At 30.9% G+C, this 18,929-nt stretch overlaps 1 protein-coding gene across 2 annotated transcripts; it reads right to left on the bottom strand.

Annotated features, from left to right (window-relative positions):
- Positions 1-12,565: 12,565 nt before the first annotated feature.
- LOC123290659 (kallikrein-7-like) lies at positions 12,566-16,380 on the bottom strand. Of its 2 annotated transcripts, XM_044870920.1 has the most exons (4): positions 16,241-16,380; positions 15,204-15,415; positions 13,293-13,845; positions 12,566-12,580 (listed from the first exon to the last, which is right to left on the bottom strand). In XM_044870920.1, the coding sequence occupies exons 1-3, from the start codon at positions 16,287-16,289 to the stop codon at positions 13,324-13,326; spliced, it is 783 nt and encodes a 260-aa protein (XP_044726855.1). In that variant the 5' UTR covers positions 16,290-16,380; the 3' UTR covers positions 12,566-12,580; positions 13,293-13,323. The 2 variants fall into 2 exon arrangements, with proteins under 2 accessions (XP_044726855.1, XP_044726854.1); XM_044870919.1 differs by lacking the exon at positions 12,566-12,580 and having other exon boundaries at positions 13,223-13,845.
- Positions 16,381-18,929: the final 2,549 nt, after the last annotated feature.

The following is an 18,929-nucleotide window of genomic DNA, read 5'->3' as shown; positions in this document are numbered from 1 at the left end:
ATATATTTCTTTTTTTAGATTTTATTTATTATTTATTTTCGTTTTTGATAAAAATCATTAATGCATTCTTTTTAATTAAATTGGATTGAGATTCGATATTTAACACTTGTTTAAACCCTTGCTTTCAAATTTGAAAATAGCCTCAACTTTCTATCTTGATAAAATGATTTGCTATATAAGCTAGCCGTAAATCGATAAGATGATAAAAAGTTATTCCAATTTTCAAACCAAACTTTAATTGCTTTTGCCAGAATCTGTTTGAACATAATTGTTTGTTCCAAACAAACTATACATATGTAATATTGAAAGTTTATACTGTTTGATGTTATTTGTTGTGTGCGGTATAACCACAATCCATTAAATGTATTGAAGCTTCAATTAATGTTTATTATTTACGAGAAACAATATTAACACTTTTACCACAAAATATTCATTGATGGGCCACTTATTATCATTAAAATCAACCAATATCTCTATTTTTACCCCGACTAAACAATAGCGAGGGTTATGAGTTTGATCTGTATGTATATATATATATATAATACTTATCATAATTTGATAAATAAGGTATCGATAAAAGCGTATTGATCGCTCGCTGGTTAAAGCCTATGATAAAGCCTAAAACATTTAATTGAATAAAACCTAAAACATGTCTGTTAAAGCCTAAAACATCTAGAGGACATAAAGTAATGATCGAAAAACAAATTTCGATTTAATTATAGCGTGTATGGTATCAAATTTTAGGGCGTAATTAGTAATCGCTTTTCAAAAGTAATACTTAATCACGAAAATATTACCGCAGAATAGTTTAAAATGTATGTATTCTCGTTTGTTCCCAGCTAGCTTCTCAACAACTTATCATAATTTGACAAATGAGGTATCGTTAGAAGCGTCTTGATCGTCCACTGGTTACGTATCATTCAATTGAATACAGCGCCCTCTAGAGGCCATGATAGTACTTTTCAAATATATATATTATATGGTGTTATACTTTCTCACGAAATTATAACTCCAAAATGGTTTGATAAAAGTATAAAAACAAGAAATATTTTCATCTGAAATTGTTAGTGTATGTAAAATCGCCATTACAGTCGGGGGTCTTCTAACAGTTTTCCACAGGACCGAAAAGAGATCCCCCGACTGTAATGACTATTAATAAATGAAAATATTTTCTTGTTTTCATACTTTGAAGAGCCCCATTCTGTAATTGTCGGGGTTTTAGTTTTCGAACTTTATTTTATAAAGATTATATCATACATTTACAAAAAGTCTGTTTAAAGAGTTAAATTCAAATTTCATATATGTTTGAATTTTTATAATAAATTTAAAACTTTAAATCCAGCCTTGAATCATAACTGTCGTTAGTAAGGAAGTTGTAACTAGCCGAAAGTCAACCATTAAGAAGCCGTTACCAACCGAATAATGCATTTATTATACAGTAGGAGATGTTGTATTTTCCCGGCTAATGCTGGAAAATAATGACTATGACATACAGTTGAATTTAATGCACAGTTTGCTGTCATATTCCCCTTAGGAGAATCGATGTCAAATATTATTACCATGATTTACATTTATAAAATCACAATACATCTTTTATACCACTGCCTATAAACATTGCTTCACTTTTTTTCCATATGCTAGGTAGATTAAATAAAATTGTATATTATCTTCAATTTGATTGTTTGGATTGTAAGGGAGGTAATGACTCGCGATTACTTTTACTGTTTAGTATAGCACTAGCTGTGAACTACCCGCTTTGCTGGGCAACATCCCCACTTTCACCCCTCCCTCCACATTTCCTTGCGTGGGATAACAGTTTTGTAATGTACACGTCATGCTCTTTTATTTGATACCCCACTTAGGTATATTTGTAAATATTCGATAATTCCTTCCCACTTTCTCGCTACACCTTTCTACCCTCCGAAGGTTAAAAGTAGATAAAAACAATAGATCTTTGAAGCTGGTTGTATATCGTGTCAATATTTGAGCTTAATCGATGCACAACTTTTTTAGTTTTTGAAGCATATCCCTTTCAACCCCTATTTCAACCCCTTACTCTACTATAATATGGATGTATTATACATAAAAACCTTCCTCTTGAATCACTCTATCTATTAAAAAAAACCGCATTAAAATCCGTTGCGTAGTTTCAAAGATTTAAGCGTACAAAGGGACATAGGGACATAGGGACAGAAAAAGCGACTTTGTTTTATACCATGTAGTGATTTGTATTAGCGAGAATAGGATCTTTTATATTTATTATCTTGTTAAAAGTTTACCGTTATTTTTACAGCGGTTGCAAATTAATTGTAGACTATTTCTCATTATTTGTATGTGGAACGTTTGAAAATAATTAATTTTATAATATTAACGGCATAACATAAATAACAATCTACACATTACTTGGAAAATAAATTATGTAACCTATGGTTCAAATATTCTTTCGTCATTTACTAAGAAAAATCCGATCCGAGAACTCTATCCGGGTGTTTTCTAGCAGAGAAAATATTCACACAACTGTCAACAATGCTTTGACTTAATTATTATAAATTTTCAAGCCTATTACACGAATATATTTTTGTCTTGAGAAAACCGCACAAAAAACTTAATAAATGATATTAACCAATTGACGCCATCATTCCAAAAGAAAAGTGCACCTTCCTCAGTGAAAATTTTAATTAGTTACTAATTAATCTTATTAGGCCGAATATTAAAGACGAAAAAAGGTCGTTTTATATATACATATAAAATGAGTCTTTTTTCCGCTTTTCCAGACAAACCGTTCGGAAAATCGAAATTAAGATCTCTTGCTTTTTTGTAGTAAAAAAAAATTTCCTAAAACTTTTAGGTATTTTTTTATAAATATCGCTTTTACCCCACCTCCTGAGTATGTGTCTTGTTAGTGTTTTAAACGAGATGCCGAAACGACCTTTATAGTGAAAAGTTATTAGGTACCTTAATTATAATAAAGTCTGTTAACTATTAACTGTAAGCTTCAACCTTATGAGTGTATAATACTATTATCATTATGTTATAAAATTATATATAAATGTTTTTCTTAGACAGTCAAATGGCCTTATATTTTATCTATTTATCCATAACATCTTAGAGTTTTGATCACAATTTAGTTATTTTAATATTAAATAGTAAAAATACTGGGTGAAAACAAAATTATTTGATATTTATTTGTGATCATCTTAAAATAATAATACTAACTGTCGCCGAATAAAGATTGCCCCTTCTTTATCGCGTGTCTTTCCAGTAAATGCCCATGGCTAGTTCTGTTAAAAGTTAAAATAAAAAATTCATTTTCGGATTGGTGCTGTAGTTAATAAAACTAAATTTTTGCAATAAAAAACCATGGTTTTCCCAGAAATGGCCCTAAGTTGCTTATTTAAAATGCAACAATATCAATTTGTTGGGTTCTTTGGAATTTCATGCACAACGATGCCATAGTAATAACAATAATAATAATAATAATAATAATAATGCAGAAACGAACATAGTCACGAAGGAGGAGCAAAAACGGACTAAATATCTTGATCTTTTACAAGAACTACGACAACTACACCCTGGCTACCCAGTCAAAATGGTTGTCCTCATTATCGGTTGCCTAGGCGGAATTCGTCCCACTCTCGAGACGAATCTTTCTCAAATTCCGGTCTGCAGGTCTCATCTTCGTCACCTTATCTCTTCTATGCAGAAGGCTGTCATTATAGGCACCCTTCGTACATTGAGATCGCATCAGACTGTCTTCAAGTAACAGCCCTTGAAGTTTCTTTTTCTTTTTTTCTTTCTTTTAGTAGGTTCCACATCGCTGCGGTGCAGGGACGGAGCCTGCTTGACCAGGACATCAGACAGACTTACGTACCCCCGACTCGGAAGACAGACGGACAAACGGACGTCGCGTTGACTGACAGACGTACAGACTACACGGCCACAAGTCAGTGAACTTTCTTCAAAAGACGTAGCTGCCTTGTGAAGATTTATGTCTCTCAAGGAGATGGGAGGCTCTGGGGTGTAAATCCTGTATCCTCTCTCCCTCCTTGGCAGGCATGCATTCGTTAATATATCTTTAAATAATAATTTATAACAGAATTTAGAATTGTCCCTGTACGCAGAATAGTTTCCAAGATAAGGTTTTTTAAAGTTCAACCACCAAAAGCATTGATGAAAAATAAAAGGTCTGATTTCAATGAGGATTTTGAAGAGGCGATGTTGGAATAAATAACTTTTACGTTGCCTCTTCCGCATTTGGTGTACAAATATTCACGTTGGTTTGAAATCACTGCCAGGATGATCAGCAAGTCAATGTGCTTACCAAAGACTACCACTACATCATAGGTATAGACAACAGTAACAGCTGTAGTGATGATGAGCACTATCAACCTATCAGCATCTTCCTCTGCTTGGAGTACTTCAATTTCCCATTTTAGTTGTCAGAAGGTTTATGAAATGAATCTTGTTTTTGTTATTTGACAAAAGTTTCTGTTTAGGAATTTGTGCGATGGTTTTTTAATCAAAGATTATCTCTTTCGATGAGTGTGACTTGGCTCCTCGAAGACACTCGGAGCTCTTTATTTTTTGCTGAAAAATTGTTCGAAAAAATGATGAATTTTGAAGAGGTTTATTTAAGAAACTACAAAGACAATTCTAGTCTTAAATTGTAGCAAATTTAGTCTACTTTAAAAACGTCTTGAGAAGGTACTTTCAAAAACTAGTGCTTTAGGATTAAAATCGCCAAAATCTAAAAGAAATCCGAAATTTTCGCGGCTTTTTCCAAAACGGAGCTTGAGGCTACAATTTTGGATTATTCATTGGGACAATTATAAACAAGTCTGCTAAAAACATAACTGCCGGATTTGACGCAAAGTGCCTCGTACTTTCAGGCGATAAGGTTACTGGACTAATTATTGCACTGATGCAGTTTGTAGTGCTTGCAATTTAAACACAAGGAAACGATTGCACCATCTAATATTCATCCTTCCTGTTTATTCTTAAACAATATTGTGCTTTTATTGTCTTGTTATTTTTTAATGAGTGTACTAGAATGTAAAATTTATATCACTACATATTATAAAACAAAGTCGCTTTTTCTGTCCCTATGTCCCTTTGTACGCTTAAATCTCTGAAACTACGCAACGGATTTTGATGCAGTTTTTTTTAATAGATAGAGTGATTCAAGAGGAAGGTTTTTATGTATAATACATCCATATTATAGTAGAGTAAGGGGTTGAAATAGGGGTTGAAAGGGATATGCTTCAAAAACTAAAAAAGTTGTGCATCGATTAAGCTCAAATATTGACACGATATACAACCAGCTTCAAAGATCTATTGTTTTTATCTACTTTTAACCTTCGGAGGGTAGAAAGGTGTAGCGAGAAAGTGGGAAGGAATTATCGAATATTTACAAATATACCTAAGTGGGGTATCAAATAAAAGAACATGACGTGTACATTACAAAACTGTTATCCCACGCAAGGAAATGTGGAGGGAGGGGTGCAAGTGGGGATGTTGCCCAGCAAAGCGGGTAGTTCACAGCTAGTTTTGTATAAAAGCGATGAATCCTCTGTAATTTTTCCTTTTTTATTGCTTTAAACTTAGAAGAAATCTTTTGTTAATTTGCATGAACATCAACTACATACTGTAATTTGTTGTTATTCGTATAAGCATTAATTGTGTATCATGAATGGTAAACAAATTCTTTGTAAAAGATGATGTATTTAAGAACAAATAAATTGCAATCATTATTATTATAGTTAATTAGGTGTAAGTAATTATGTATACTTTTTAACTTCCCGCTAAGAAAATAGGGAAGTTATTGTTTTCACCTCGTTTTGCCAAAATCGAGTTTTCATCAGATCTCGCTGTTTTCAGGTGTCAGGAAGCTTCCCTGACTACTTCCGCGAGGGTGTCTGTATGGCTGTATGTATGTATGAGTGTGTGTGTGTGTGTGTGTGTGTGTGTGTGTGTATGTAAACCTCTCATAACTTTTGAACGGCTTGTCCGATCGCGGTTGGTGCCATTCGAAAGGGCTTGACCAAACTTAGATTTTGAGGCCTATTTGGACCGATTCGAACCGATAGATTTCGAGAAATCTCAAAAAAACTGAAAAAAAAAAAATTTTTTTTAAGTGGTTTTTTTTTAATAACTTTTAAACGGCTGTATCGATCAATTCCAAAAACTAATCAGCTCTCAACATCAAAAAACCACGTCTTTCACCACCAGTCCGGTCAAAATCGGTTGATTCGTTCGTGAGTTATCGTTGACGAAAGAAAACCCAAAGAAGCGTTTTTTCGGAATAACCTCAAAATTTTTTGTTCTATCAATTGAAACTTAAAGATTCTTCATGAAGCTTCAAAAATTGCGTCGTATGCCACCAACCGCGTGGAAATCGGTTTATTCATTCCAAAGTTATCGCGATTTGAAAATTTAAAAAATAGTGTTTTATCAAACACTAAGATCACATCTAATTACAATAAAATGCGAGTGGATATAACATCAGAATAGATAAAAATTTTTACACGTTATGAGTCAATACTTAGCGGGAAGTTACAGGGATGACCTGCAGGGTCAACCGTTTTCCAAATTTTTTTTTTAATAATTGGTAGGATACTCTGTATTTACACTGAGTGAGTATCATCTCAGAACATATCTATCTTGCTTACTCTCATTGGAGGATACGTAAACTACCTGCAGAGCTTACTGAGTAAATAGTAAAGTAAGAACCGTAAGATCATTTTACTACCCTAGAATATTACAGTTATTAGTATAACAACGCGTTATACCCTATATACTAGTACTTCATAGATATAAACATACTTTAGAACCCACCAAATATCATAATCTATCTTTCCCTTTATTCATATACCTATGATAATATTATTATTCTAATTATGTTCCTCATATAATATTTTCTTTAATATAAAACATTTGTATTGCTTTAATCAAACATATTAAAACCACTTTTATATAACCGTAGTTTATTCAAGAAAGTTGTACTGCACGTATTTAATTGAGTCTGATGAAAATCTTGTACAAGTGAAATTTACAAAATTTTAAAAACTCTCGACAAATTTTTCGAGTACGTAACCCTAAACTAGCACTTGAAACATATCAAAGTAGACTCTCCATTAAGTTACTTTTTCCTTAAATTCATTTCCAAACTGGGCAGATTTTGATGATCATCGCCAATTTTTTAGTTTTTTCGGGTACGGAACGCTAAACTCGTACTTGAAACATAGTTGAGTTACTTTTCAAATGGAATAAATAAAAATGAAAATCAGTTCATCCGTTTAGGTGCTACGAAGCCACATAGCGGTCAAACTTATAACAACCTTTTTTTTTAATTCGAAGGTAAACAAACTGAAAAAAACTGAAATTATACACGAAGATATCATATCTTCTGATCTCATTTATCTCCCTTCCATAACACTCGAAGGGATTGTTTTACACAGCTAAAATATACGAACACTTTTCAATTTTTTAAAGTGTAAAACAAGTCATAATTCTTTGAGTATATCAGAAAATATGGCCATGAATTTATTTAAGTTCATTTATTATTTTAAATTTTTACAGAAATCTTTATTTATGGTTCAGAATGATGATCATAGATGGAGCAGTAAAATGTCAGACTAAATTAAATTTTGAACAAGTGAAAACAAACAATTGCCTGACTTAATGTTTCAAATACCATGTATAGACAGTGTTGATTACTCTATCACATTACACATATACCTATACATGTCACATATACATAACTGTTAATCCCCTATTAATACATACTATAAAATTTGCATCTAATGTGAGCCCTCGTGAGTAAACAGTGATGTTTACAAAAAAATTTTTCAAACAAAAGTTGTTTGAAAACTGTAAGGGGTCATCCAGAAAACGGATTTCTCTTCATTTAGATTTTCTCCAAGATTTGGCTGAAATATTTCGGATAAACTGTCAGAAAACAAGTCAGCCATTTCGTTAGAACTTTTATCCCAGTTTCTAGAATTAGGTTCTGTACAGCATCGGAGTTAGCTATGCTCTTGTTAGAAATTGTAGACGCTGATTTGAAAACTATATTTGTGTCAATATAGTTTCTAAAATAATCCCAATCTGTATGTTTATTGACAAGAGAAGGAGGTATATTTTTTTCAATAAGTTGCGTATTTATGGTTAGTATCATAGGGGAGTGATATGAAGATACTTCGTCGCACGAAGTAATTTTTATGTATCTACGTGACATATTTTTAGTTATGAATATATCTAATAGATCTGGAATTTTATTAGGACCCGATGGTCAAAATATAGGTTGCCCAGTTGAAATATGATCTAGACCTTTGGATACAATAGCTTTATGCTCGTACAAGTTCTCACCCTTGGAATTTATGAGTCTAGAAGTCCAATGGGTATGCTTGACATTTTCAATTTTCAAAATTTTTCTGTTAATTTGCATGTCTAACAGGACAGTATTCGTTGTGTGCGTAGTCATGGAAGGGACAATAAAATCGATGCCAGCGCTTTAAGTGAAAAATTTTGGAGTTAAAGGGGGCTGTTATGACTAATTTGCAATTCTTTACATGTTAATGATATAGAAATGTCAAATTAAAACTATTGAAAAACACGAATTAATTAAACTTAATGCATTAAAAATTGTGAAAATAAGAAATCAAATTGAACAAATATTATTTTTCAAATGTAAATTATCATAATTATTTATTTAAATTTGTGAGACAAGAATATTAAATTTAAAATGTAAGTTTTAAATGCAATCCATACAATTATATATGCATCCATACAATTCTATAAGTAAAGTAGTGTATCGTTACCATGGAAACGAAACTCACGCACGGAGCGAATACGGCAGAAAAAGTCAATGGGCCAATCCAGTCTTCTACCACTACACTTGTTGCTTGGAGATAATCAGTACAGTGATCGATACTATTGAATCATGTATTTCAAACTTGTATGGTCTATTTTAATAAAAATAATAATTAAAATAAAATAAATAAATAAATAATTAAAAGTTTCACGGCATATCGCATTTTACTTTTTAATATCTATACCTACATATACTTAAAATAAATAAATAGATTTACTTGAAAATATTTATTACACAAACATTCTCGTTCATAAATTTATGTAAATTACAATAGAGAAGAAAATGAATAATTGTTTTAATAATAATAATGGAACCTTTAGCTTTGTTTACAATTAAAATTCATATTTAAGTTACAAAGATCAAAAAGTTTTTCACGTTCATCTGTTCATCATATACCAGTTTTATCACTAGTATAGTAAACGAACCTTTTTCCTTCGAAAAAATTGTTTACTGGATTTATTGACTTGCGGTTTTTTGCATTGGGCTCAGAAAAATACCCTAAAAAAAGTCTATATGGTTTTGAGCGGATTTTTTTAGTTTTAATCCCCGCGCCATTGGGGTGAAAGGAGAAGGATTACTTTATATCGTAAAGTAAATCAGATAACTTTTAAAAGATTAGAAAGTAACTCGAAACATAAAATACTTTTATTAAGAAACGCCTTTAAGACTTTTAATGGCGCCTCAGGGGGTTTTTGAGGTTGCTGATCTCGAATTTTCGGTCAAAATATTTAGTTTGCTACACCTGCTTCTCTTTTAGCCCACAAAAGTAAACTCCTAGATAAATAATACCATTTTTTTGAAAATTAAGACTTTTAGCTTGTTTTTATGGTAGCTCGTTAAATTTGTAACACCTACCCCCTCTTTTAACCCACATAATTAGAACTCCAAAAAAAAAAAAAAAAATTTTTTTGGAAAATTTCAACCTTTTGAAGGCATGTAAGGGAGATTTTAAAGTCATTGATCTCAAATTTATTATCAAATTGATTCCTTTTTCACCCGCCCCCCCTCTTTTAGCTGACATAAATTGGACCACGAAACAAAATAATTTTCTTCTTTTGAAAATTTAATCCTTTTTAAGACATGTTATCGGTATAATTTATTTAGGGGCCTCGGGAGGGGGTGAAAATTAAATCAATTTGATCATAAATTCGAGATCATCGACTTTGAAAACTCCCTTAAAAAGAGGTGAAATTTTCAAAAAAATGGTATTTTTTATGTCGGGAGTCTACTTATGCAAGCTTAAAGAGGAGGGGCGTGAAAATTGAAACAAATTGATCACAAATTTCAGATCAGCATTTTTCAGGGTTACTTAAGCATTTTGACTTTTTAAAATCTTTTAAAAGTTATTTGATTTACTTTACGATATAAATACCCTTCACCCCAATGGCGCGGGGGTTAAAACTAAAAAGTTAATCTTTAAACCATATAGACTTTTTTTAGGATAATTTTCTGGCACCAATGCAAAAAATGGCAAGTCACTACACCCAGCAAACAATTTTTTCAAAGGAATAAAAAGTTCTAGGTTCGTTTATTGTACTACACTGCTGTTGTTTAATTTCAAAATATATTATTTGATAGTATATTTTTCGTACACGTTCTTGAATAAATTTCACATTTTGTTTATAAATTTATTAATTAGATATTGGGTTCCATATACCTACCGACCAGCCTAACTAAAATATCCTCTTCAAAAACAAGAGTCATAAAAACGTACATTAAAAGTTATATTAATTTTAATATTTTTGGTAACCTGACAGATAGTATTATGGCATTTGTTTGTTTTTGTAAAGAAGATACATGATATTTATAAGGACATATGTGGTCGGTTTATGTATTTTTATCACAAGTAAGGTAAATGTACCATATTACGGGATAATTAGGCACAATGCACTTTGAAGCTGATTATTGAAATAAATATAAATGTTTCCACTATAAAAATATGTTTGTCGTACAAAATGATTTTCACGCCTAAGTCTTTAATTTATGGTATTAAACGTTAATTTTTTTCGACCTCTCGAAGAGTATAAGCCTCCTCCATCTCACTCCACTTTTTCTTATCTTGTTCTCGTCCACTCGTTGTTTGTGAATTTTTTAAGTTCGTTAGTAATAAGGGGGTAAAAAGAAGGAAGTCGGAGAGGTATCAAATTGAAGCGATTTTGTTCTATGCGCTTTGTGTTTTGTCCTCAACCGTCTCAGCCGACTTACGCGAAGCGGAAAGGGACACATTGCAACATAGACTAAGCTATCCACCTCGAGCAGACTGCTAATGATTGTGAGATGTTCGTCGATGGTTTGATTGATAAATCAAGGTTTTGTACTTTGGAAAACGACGTTTACGAGTCCATGCCGGAATTAAGCAGAATAATTTGATAACAGATTCTTAAATTTTTTCAAACGAATACTTTGGCTACGCAAGGGAGTTTGAGTCTCCTCTAGTTTCGTAGTTGTGACAGTATAGTGTCGATGTACAAGCAAGTATTTGCGCGCTCTGCACATAGCGGCGGAGAAAACTTGCTTACATACATACTTTTGGTGTGTTAGAGTAGCTATCACTTTATTTTTGGCAACGATGATAAAGCTTCCTGTATCAGACTTCAGTACAGTTAATCGGAGGCAAGAGAATTAGAGATCAATGGAGGGGTACATGCGACAAGATAAAAGAACAGCATAGCCTTGCGCTTCATCGCGATTACGATGATCTTCAAGGAGCGACTGTATCTGAGCTCGTTCTTAAAGCTAAACGGAGTCAAAAGTTTTTGAAAATTCTGCATTCATATGTAATTTTTCGCATGCAAACTATGCTTTTAAGAGTAAATTTATAGAAATTTTAAGTTAGTAAGTGTAACCTTTCCCATCGATCTGTATATTTTGTTTTTTTTCCAATTGTTCGTAGTATCGAAAAAATCTGTATTAATTTTCAATTTTTTCCATACGTTTTTAGAACTTATTAAAAAACAATGTGTTTTAGGGATTAGGGGAAACAAATACCTCAGTCCATAGTTATAGTGCGTATAACTTCAAAAACTTTCGTTGTTTCAAAAAGCTGTGTTAAAATTACTGATTTATCCGAATTCACTGTTTTTATTTTTTTGCGAACATACAATTTTTTTCAAAGTAAAAAATTAAAACTTGGCAAGGGCGGCATTGCTATCTTTAAATTTCTAAGATTTTCACTCAATTTGAGGGGACTATGTTGTAAATTTCAATTGGGATTTTATACTGAAAAATTAATCCAAATGCCATGAACTCATATCTAAAAAAATCTTACTGATGTCGTTTGCTTTTCATTTCAAATTAAAATATAACTTTTATTTGATCAGCCTTTACATTCACAAGAAAATTAGATAAAACTTTGAACTATTTTTCATCTCAGCTTTCTGTGTATACATTAAACTATGTATGTAAACAAATATTATTATATATGTTATACAATATGTCAAATTTTTGATAAATTTTTATTGACAAAATTAAAATATAAACTTTCGAGGTATTTCATATGATCGATGTCTTGCTCTTACTCAATAACATAAAAAGAAGAATCACAAATATAGGCTATCAAGATAAGTAAAAAACTATAACTGGAAAACATGATTTCTACTTTTAATTATGATCAAAAGTATTTTCATTAATTTGAAGTGCCCGTAATTTGATAGATTATTTTTAAAAATGATGTCATAGCATCATATTCAACTAGGCCGTTTAAAATAACTGAAAAAAGCAATTTCATGAAGTTTTTGGCATCTAGTCTAAGTCTCGAAAGTGCTGGGGTTGCGTTAATTAACACTATGTATACATAAAAAATCGATTTTAAGCCAATATGTCGGAAACCATCAACTTTATGAAGTTTCAAACAAAAATTGTCGGAAATGTTTCCCGTAAAAAAATGTTATCAAAAATTTTGATATCTACAGCTATTGGTCCCAAAATCGGGAAAAACGACTAAATATATATATTGATATGCTAATAGCAAAATCTTGAAACTGAATGAAATTATAAAAAAAAATTTCAATAAAAGTTGTTGGTTGTTCAAAAAAATGTAGAGTGAAAAAATTTCGATATTTTTAGCCGTTTTCAAAACGATCAATTTTATATAATATATATTTTTCGTAAATTATTCAATCATTTTTCTCGAATTGTGTATAAAAAGTCCTGAGGTTGTTACCCGGGGGTTTTTGAGGTCGCTAATTGCGATTATTAAGATAAAAAAGATTCCGAGCGCACCTGGAGGTCGGTACGTCTAGGTATCGACGTTGTCTATAAGAATTACTATCCGATCTTTGACAGGTGTAAAATTTAGTCATAGATGCCATATTATAGTCGGGGTAATAAAATTAAAAGTGATGTGCCATAAATTTATTATATTTAAAAATATTATATTTTTTACAATTCGCTATTTCATGTATATTAATTAATTCGGTACCTGTTTTCAGACATAACTGTTTTGTTATTTACTAATTTTCTAACATAGTTTTTGCTATCCATTTAGCATATGGTTTATAGAATGTCTTAGTGTAAGAACTAAATGTTCCAGAACACTCTACCCCGTTTACAACTGATCCAACATGAGTTACTCCAATAAGAGTTTCTACTCCTAGAATTTCAATGGTCATTGGTCCACCGCTGTCACCTACGCATGAGTTTGTATTCGTTTTAGTTGGATCGAAGCATACAACATCTTGTGGACATTCATTTTCGTCATTCAACTTTACTTTAGTTTCCCTTAGGTTAATCTCTACTGAATCTACTTTTGGATCTGTACGACCCCATCCATAAATAGTTGCTAATTCGCCACCATAATTTTCATAATCATGAAGTCGTATCGGTATTGGATCAACATCTTTAGGTTTTTCTTCTAAGAGCAACAAAGCTAAATCGTTATCTATATGATTTTCTTTAGAATAGAAGAAATGTTGTACGACTTTTATGAATTGACCAGAAGTCCAGGCATTGCTGCCTAAGCTCACTTCATAATTCTAAAAAATAATTATTTCATTAAGCGCTTTAGTCAATTCGGTCATACGAGCTCAAGACACAGAGTGTAATTTCATTCCATCGTAAAGACTTTGACGATAAATAAAAATTGCATACATAAGTATAGTAAACAAAAACACAAATAGTAAATAAATGAGTAAATATTGACTAATAAACAAAAATTAAAAATCATTCGATGATTTGCAAATATTTAACTCCCTTGTCCGAATTGGCGAAGGTGCTTGGCATGATTTCAAGTGGTCCGGGTTCGAATCTTGGTGTGAGGGTATTTTTTTCAATTCTCTTTAATAAGCTATTTATTACTGTTTCTATTGACTTTTAAAGAGGAAAAAATTCTACAAAAAATTAAAACATTTTCTCGAAAAATAAAAAATCGTACGCACTACGCTACACTTGTCAAGATTTGATATATATATATGGGTGTTCTGTTATTGACTGCAGAAGATTTTGATAAGCTCAAAAATTTAACTATCAATAACTTGAAAATGGTAAAATTTTCACAACGGACTTCTTTTCCGTGAAAGGACCCAAAAAACGTATTCTTGTTGGTGCAGAAAATTAACATTTGCCTGTTTCTGTGAAGGGGGGGGGGGTGTACAAAAATTGGACCGATGCAGATTCTGGAAACATTCGGAATATTAATCTATAAACTTTATTGAACAACATTAAATTTACATTTTGCATACTCAAATACTGGCTCCTGGTATATTATGAGAGGTGTGTCTTAACAAATACTTTTCATTTTCTCGGAAATAATAACAAAAAAATAGTAATCGAACAACAAGAGAGACTATTAAATAAATAAATGCGAAAAATAAAGATACTAAATTGCAATTGTATTGGATTTTTATTGTCCAATTAAATTTTATAGTTTTTAATTGTCCCTTCCATATAAGATAGTGTATGCCCATCAGGTTTACTGACATTGTGAATGGTTAAATTTTTTGGTTACTCCTATTTTGGTTTTGATTTATACCATTGCCATATCTCGCAAATTAAGCCTCAGATCGAAATTTGGTAAAGAGCTTTTTTGTTCGTCTTGGTCAGTTTCTTACGACAGTGAGGCGTTCTGCAGTTAATAACAGAACACCCTGTATTTATATATTTAAATTTTGAATGGCAGTCCATAAATAATGAGATCCAACCTGTCATATAAGTGAGTACCAATGAAAAAATGGGTCCCTATTTATAAAACAACTATTCGGATTATTCGAAGTAAATCCGATTATTTCCATATTTTTATATTTTCGCACACCATAAAATTCACTTAAACTAAATGTATATCCACATATGGAGTTGACGACATGAAAAAAGTGTACTTAAAGTATAAAATACTTACGTTACTATATTCTTTAGTCTCATTATTCAACAAACAATGTTTTGCAGTCAGAACCCATTTTGTCTCAATTAAACTGCCGCCACAATCAGTACTTATAGCTCTACCTTTAGGTGTATTTTTGTCACTGACTACTACTCTAGCTACCCATGGATGAGGTTCTTTTGATTGCTTACCATTGATAATTCGCGATGAAAATGGTGTACTTTTCACATCTAAAAATAATTAATTATTTATTTCGTTACAAATATCTCTTCTCTATATATTATAAATGCGAAAGTAACCATGTTTGTTTGTTTGTTTGTTTGTTATGCTTTCACGCTAAAACTAGCGAATGGTTTTTAATGAAAATGTACAGCAATATAGCTCATACTTCAAAATAACACATGAGATTTAATTTATAAAGAAATATCAATAAAAAATAAATAAATAAAAATCAATTTTATTTAGAAATTACCATAAATAACAGATTTATGTAAATATAGTCAATATAAAATATTTCACGGCCATCTTTTCTGATATACTCAACGATTAATTATGACTATTATACATTTAAAAAAATAAGCGAGAGCAATCTTTACTTTTAAACCCAGCGAAGTGGGTGGGTATCACTCTAGTATTGGTATAATGTACAACCGTTTAGTGTATTAATTATCAGCGGTAGATAAGAGAATTCATATGTCGCATTCAAATTCACATTCGCATGCATTTAATTCGGATAAATAAATGAAATATGTTGCACTAGAATACAGGTAAGATGCAAATATATGATCCACTTAGACTGTAATGAAATTTGGTTCGGATATTTGCTAGAACCATTTTTAACAATAAATAACTAATTTTTTATTGAGTGTCACTGTAGTCACTAATGCAAAAGAAAGCGATTGATTCGACAAGTTACATACGTATACAAATTCATTGCTTTTCTTGGATCGCTTCAAAGTAACTAAATGAAATCACTTCAATAACTTTTTTCTAAATGTTATATTAAATTTCCGTAAAAAGCGAACTGTGTATTAGATGTTCAGTATTTTACTTACATGAAAAAGCACAGGCAATAGTAAGCCATACTTTAAAAAAATACATCATGGATAGCAAGTTTTAAACCACTTAAACTTAAAGTTATTTTTGCAAGCCTTATATTCGAATTAAGGTAAATGATATTTTTAAAAAAATTGTTATTCGTATGTAAATTATTAAAAGAAATTTGAAATACGCCTGTGACTAATAAACAATACGAAATCGAGGAATAATAATCGAATATAATAAATTATATTGATAAAGTACTATGTAGCAACAAACATTAATAAAAATCTTGAACTGATAATTTATAAATACTATATACATAAAAAAGCAATTATTTTTCCTGGAATGATTAATTTTTTTTGTAAAAAGAGACATTCCATACATAAGATAACAAAGTTACCTAATTGTTTAAATATTCTAAATTTGTTTAAGTGTGAAAATTTGGACTAATGAAAATTGTAAGATATCCGTATTCTATAAAACTAAAACCCCGTCGGCTACAACATCATGCTCTAAAAAGTATGAAAATAAAATAATATTGTGATCAGAAAATTTTAAGTAAAATCGTCATTATAATCCGGAGACCTCTAAGTTTTCCATAGGATGGTCCCCCGTCTGTGGTGACGATTTTACTTATAAAAATTTTAGGTAAAAATATTTATTGGTTTTCATTCGTTTTAGAGCGTTTATTTGTAGTCGGCGGGGTGATAAAGTATTACAATATAGTTGAAAAGTGCTAATTCCGCCCTTTCATTTGGTACCTAACACTATATCATTAAATTAAAATTGATTTTTATTTTTTTTATTTTGATGTGAAAAGAAAAACCCCAAAGTTTCGCTGCCCGAACTTTTAATCCATACACAAGGCGTAATTTCACTCTACTATATCTATACCAGAAGATAATTCTATTTGCCAGGCACAAAATAAACTGATCTATTTATTTCTTTGACTCAGATGTACTTATCGGGAAAATGTGTAACAGAGGGTACATGAGAGAGAAACAATGTTAATAAGAGTTGGCAGAGAAAGTACATGGTTAGTAGGAATGTATAATTATGAAAAGTGATTTCAAAGTGAAAAATTCTTTTTTAAATATGCTTTATTATTGAAAATTTTTCCGTGGAAATTATTTTTTGTTTGTAAGAAAAATATAGGATATACATATTAATTTAAAAAACATAAAACATTATTCATTCTTGCGTAAAGAATCAAAGAATAATGCGTTTGTATACAGTGGATACATTAAAACGGTATCAAATGGTGAAAAAAACTTTCGTCATGAAAGTAAATTGTTTTATAAATGTGTTTGTTTGTGATATTATTTTGGCAAAAACAACCAAAAACTTAATGCCTAAAGGCTGAATTTCATGTATATAAATAGTAATATAAGTTTATAGACGTATAACGATTAAAAATATTATTGATATTGTATATCCGTTAAAACAATAACTAAAAAACGGATACAACAAGCCAAAACTTTATTAATGTATTGTGGGTCAAAGTATATTCTCGAATTTGTTAACCAGAAAAATCCCTTCTTAAAACGATAAAACTTGTTTTACGAATATATTTTACTATACGGTCGCTAGAAAATGAACGACTCTATGATTTGATCGTTTCCAATATATTCAATGGAAAACCATTAACCGTTAGATTGCAAGTTCTTTCGTTGATGAGTGTAGAAAATGTGATGTTTAATTAAATTTTTCTTCTACTTAATTTTTGTATATTTTAAATTTGATTGATTCGTTACAATAAAATGGCTATTGATTTTCACGGGTTGTTTATATTTTGATCATTATTAGATTTTCTTAGATATTTATTTTATTTAAAATAGAAAATTTTCTTCTTCCTTTTATTTGAAATTATATACTTTTTTAATTAATTTTATTGTTAACATTGAAACTTTTTATGAATTATTTTAATGCGTTTGATTACATTTTGAAGATGATTATGTTCAGAGAGTTAGTTACCAAGGGAGTGTTAAACTTCTAAGTGGTTAGGCTCGGAACACCTCCCCTTTTATATCTCAGGAGTGCGACCTGTGTGTTGGGTTTTGTTTATTCATTAGATTGGTTCGATATCCTTATCCGCTAATAATTTATTATTTTCAAATAAACTAAAAGAATTGTATTTCATATCATCTTGATAACTTAGTCATATGAATTAATATATAATTTATATGCAATTATCTATTATATATGTAAGTAGTAATGGGGTTTAACCTACGTTCCTCAGACGTATACGTTTAAAACAGATTCCACCCACATAATTATTATACCATGTATATATGAAATATACATAGTATTATAAGTTTAGTCCCAAGTTTGTAACGCCTAAAAATATTGATGCTACAAAAAAAAAATTGGTATAGGTGTTCATAAAATCACCTAATTAATCCATTTCCGGTTGTCCATCCGTCCGTCCGTCCGTCTGTCCGTCCGTCTGTGGACACGATTACTCAAAAACGAAAAGAGATATCAAGCTGAAATTTTTACAGCGTGCTTAGGACGTAAAAAGTGAGGTCAAGTTCGTAAATGAGCAACATGGGTCAATTGGGTCATGGGTCCGTAGTACCCATCTTGTAAACCGTTAGAGATAGAACAAAAGTTTAAATGTAAAAAATGTAGCCTATAAAAAAATATAAAACTTTTGTTTGAAACATTTTTTTGTAAACATCACTGTTTACTCACGAGGGCGTT

Source organism: Chrysoperla carnea, chromosome 1 (assembly GCF_905475395.1).
Source record: "Chrysoperla carnea chromosome 1, inChrCarn1.1, whole genome shotgun sequence".
Lineage (NCBI taxonomy): Eukaryota > Metazoa > Arthropoda > Insecta > Neuroptera > Chrysopidae > Chrysoperla > Chrysoperla carnea.
The sequence above is the reverse complement of the archived record's forward strand: the minus strand, read 5'-3'. Positions and strand labels throughout refer to the sequence as shown.

Bases quoted from the DNA above. Each gene is read 5' to 3' on its own strand.
- LOC123290659 (XM_044870920.1), bottom strand. From the start codon at position 16,289: ATGATGTATTTTTTTAAAGTATGGCTTACTATTGCCTGTGCTTTTTCA. The intron at 15,416-16,240 runs GTAAGTAAAATA...AATTATTTTTAG, and splicing joins TATTGCCTGTGCTTTTTCAT to ATGTGAAAAGTACACCATTT. The intron at 13,846-15,203 runs GTAAGTATTTTA...ATTATTTTTTAG, and splicing joins AGACTAAAGAATATAGTAAC to AATTATGAAGTGAGCTTAGG.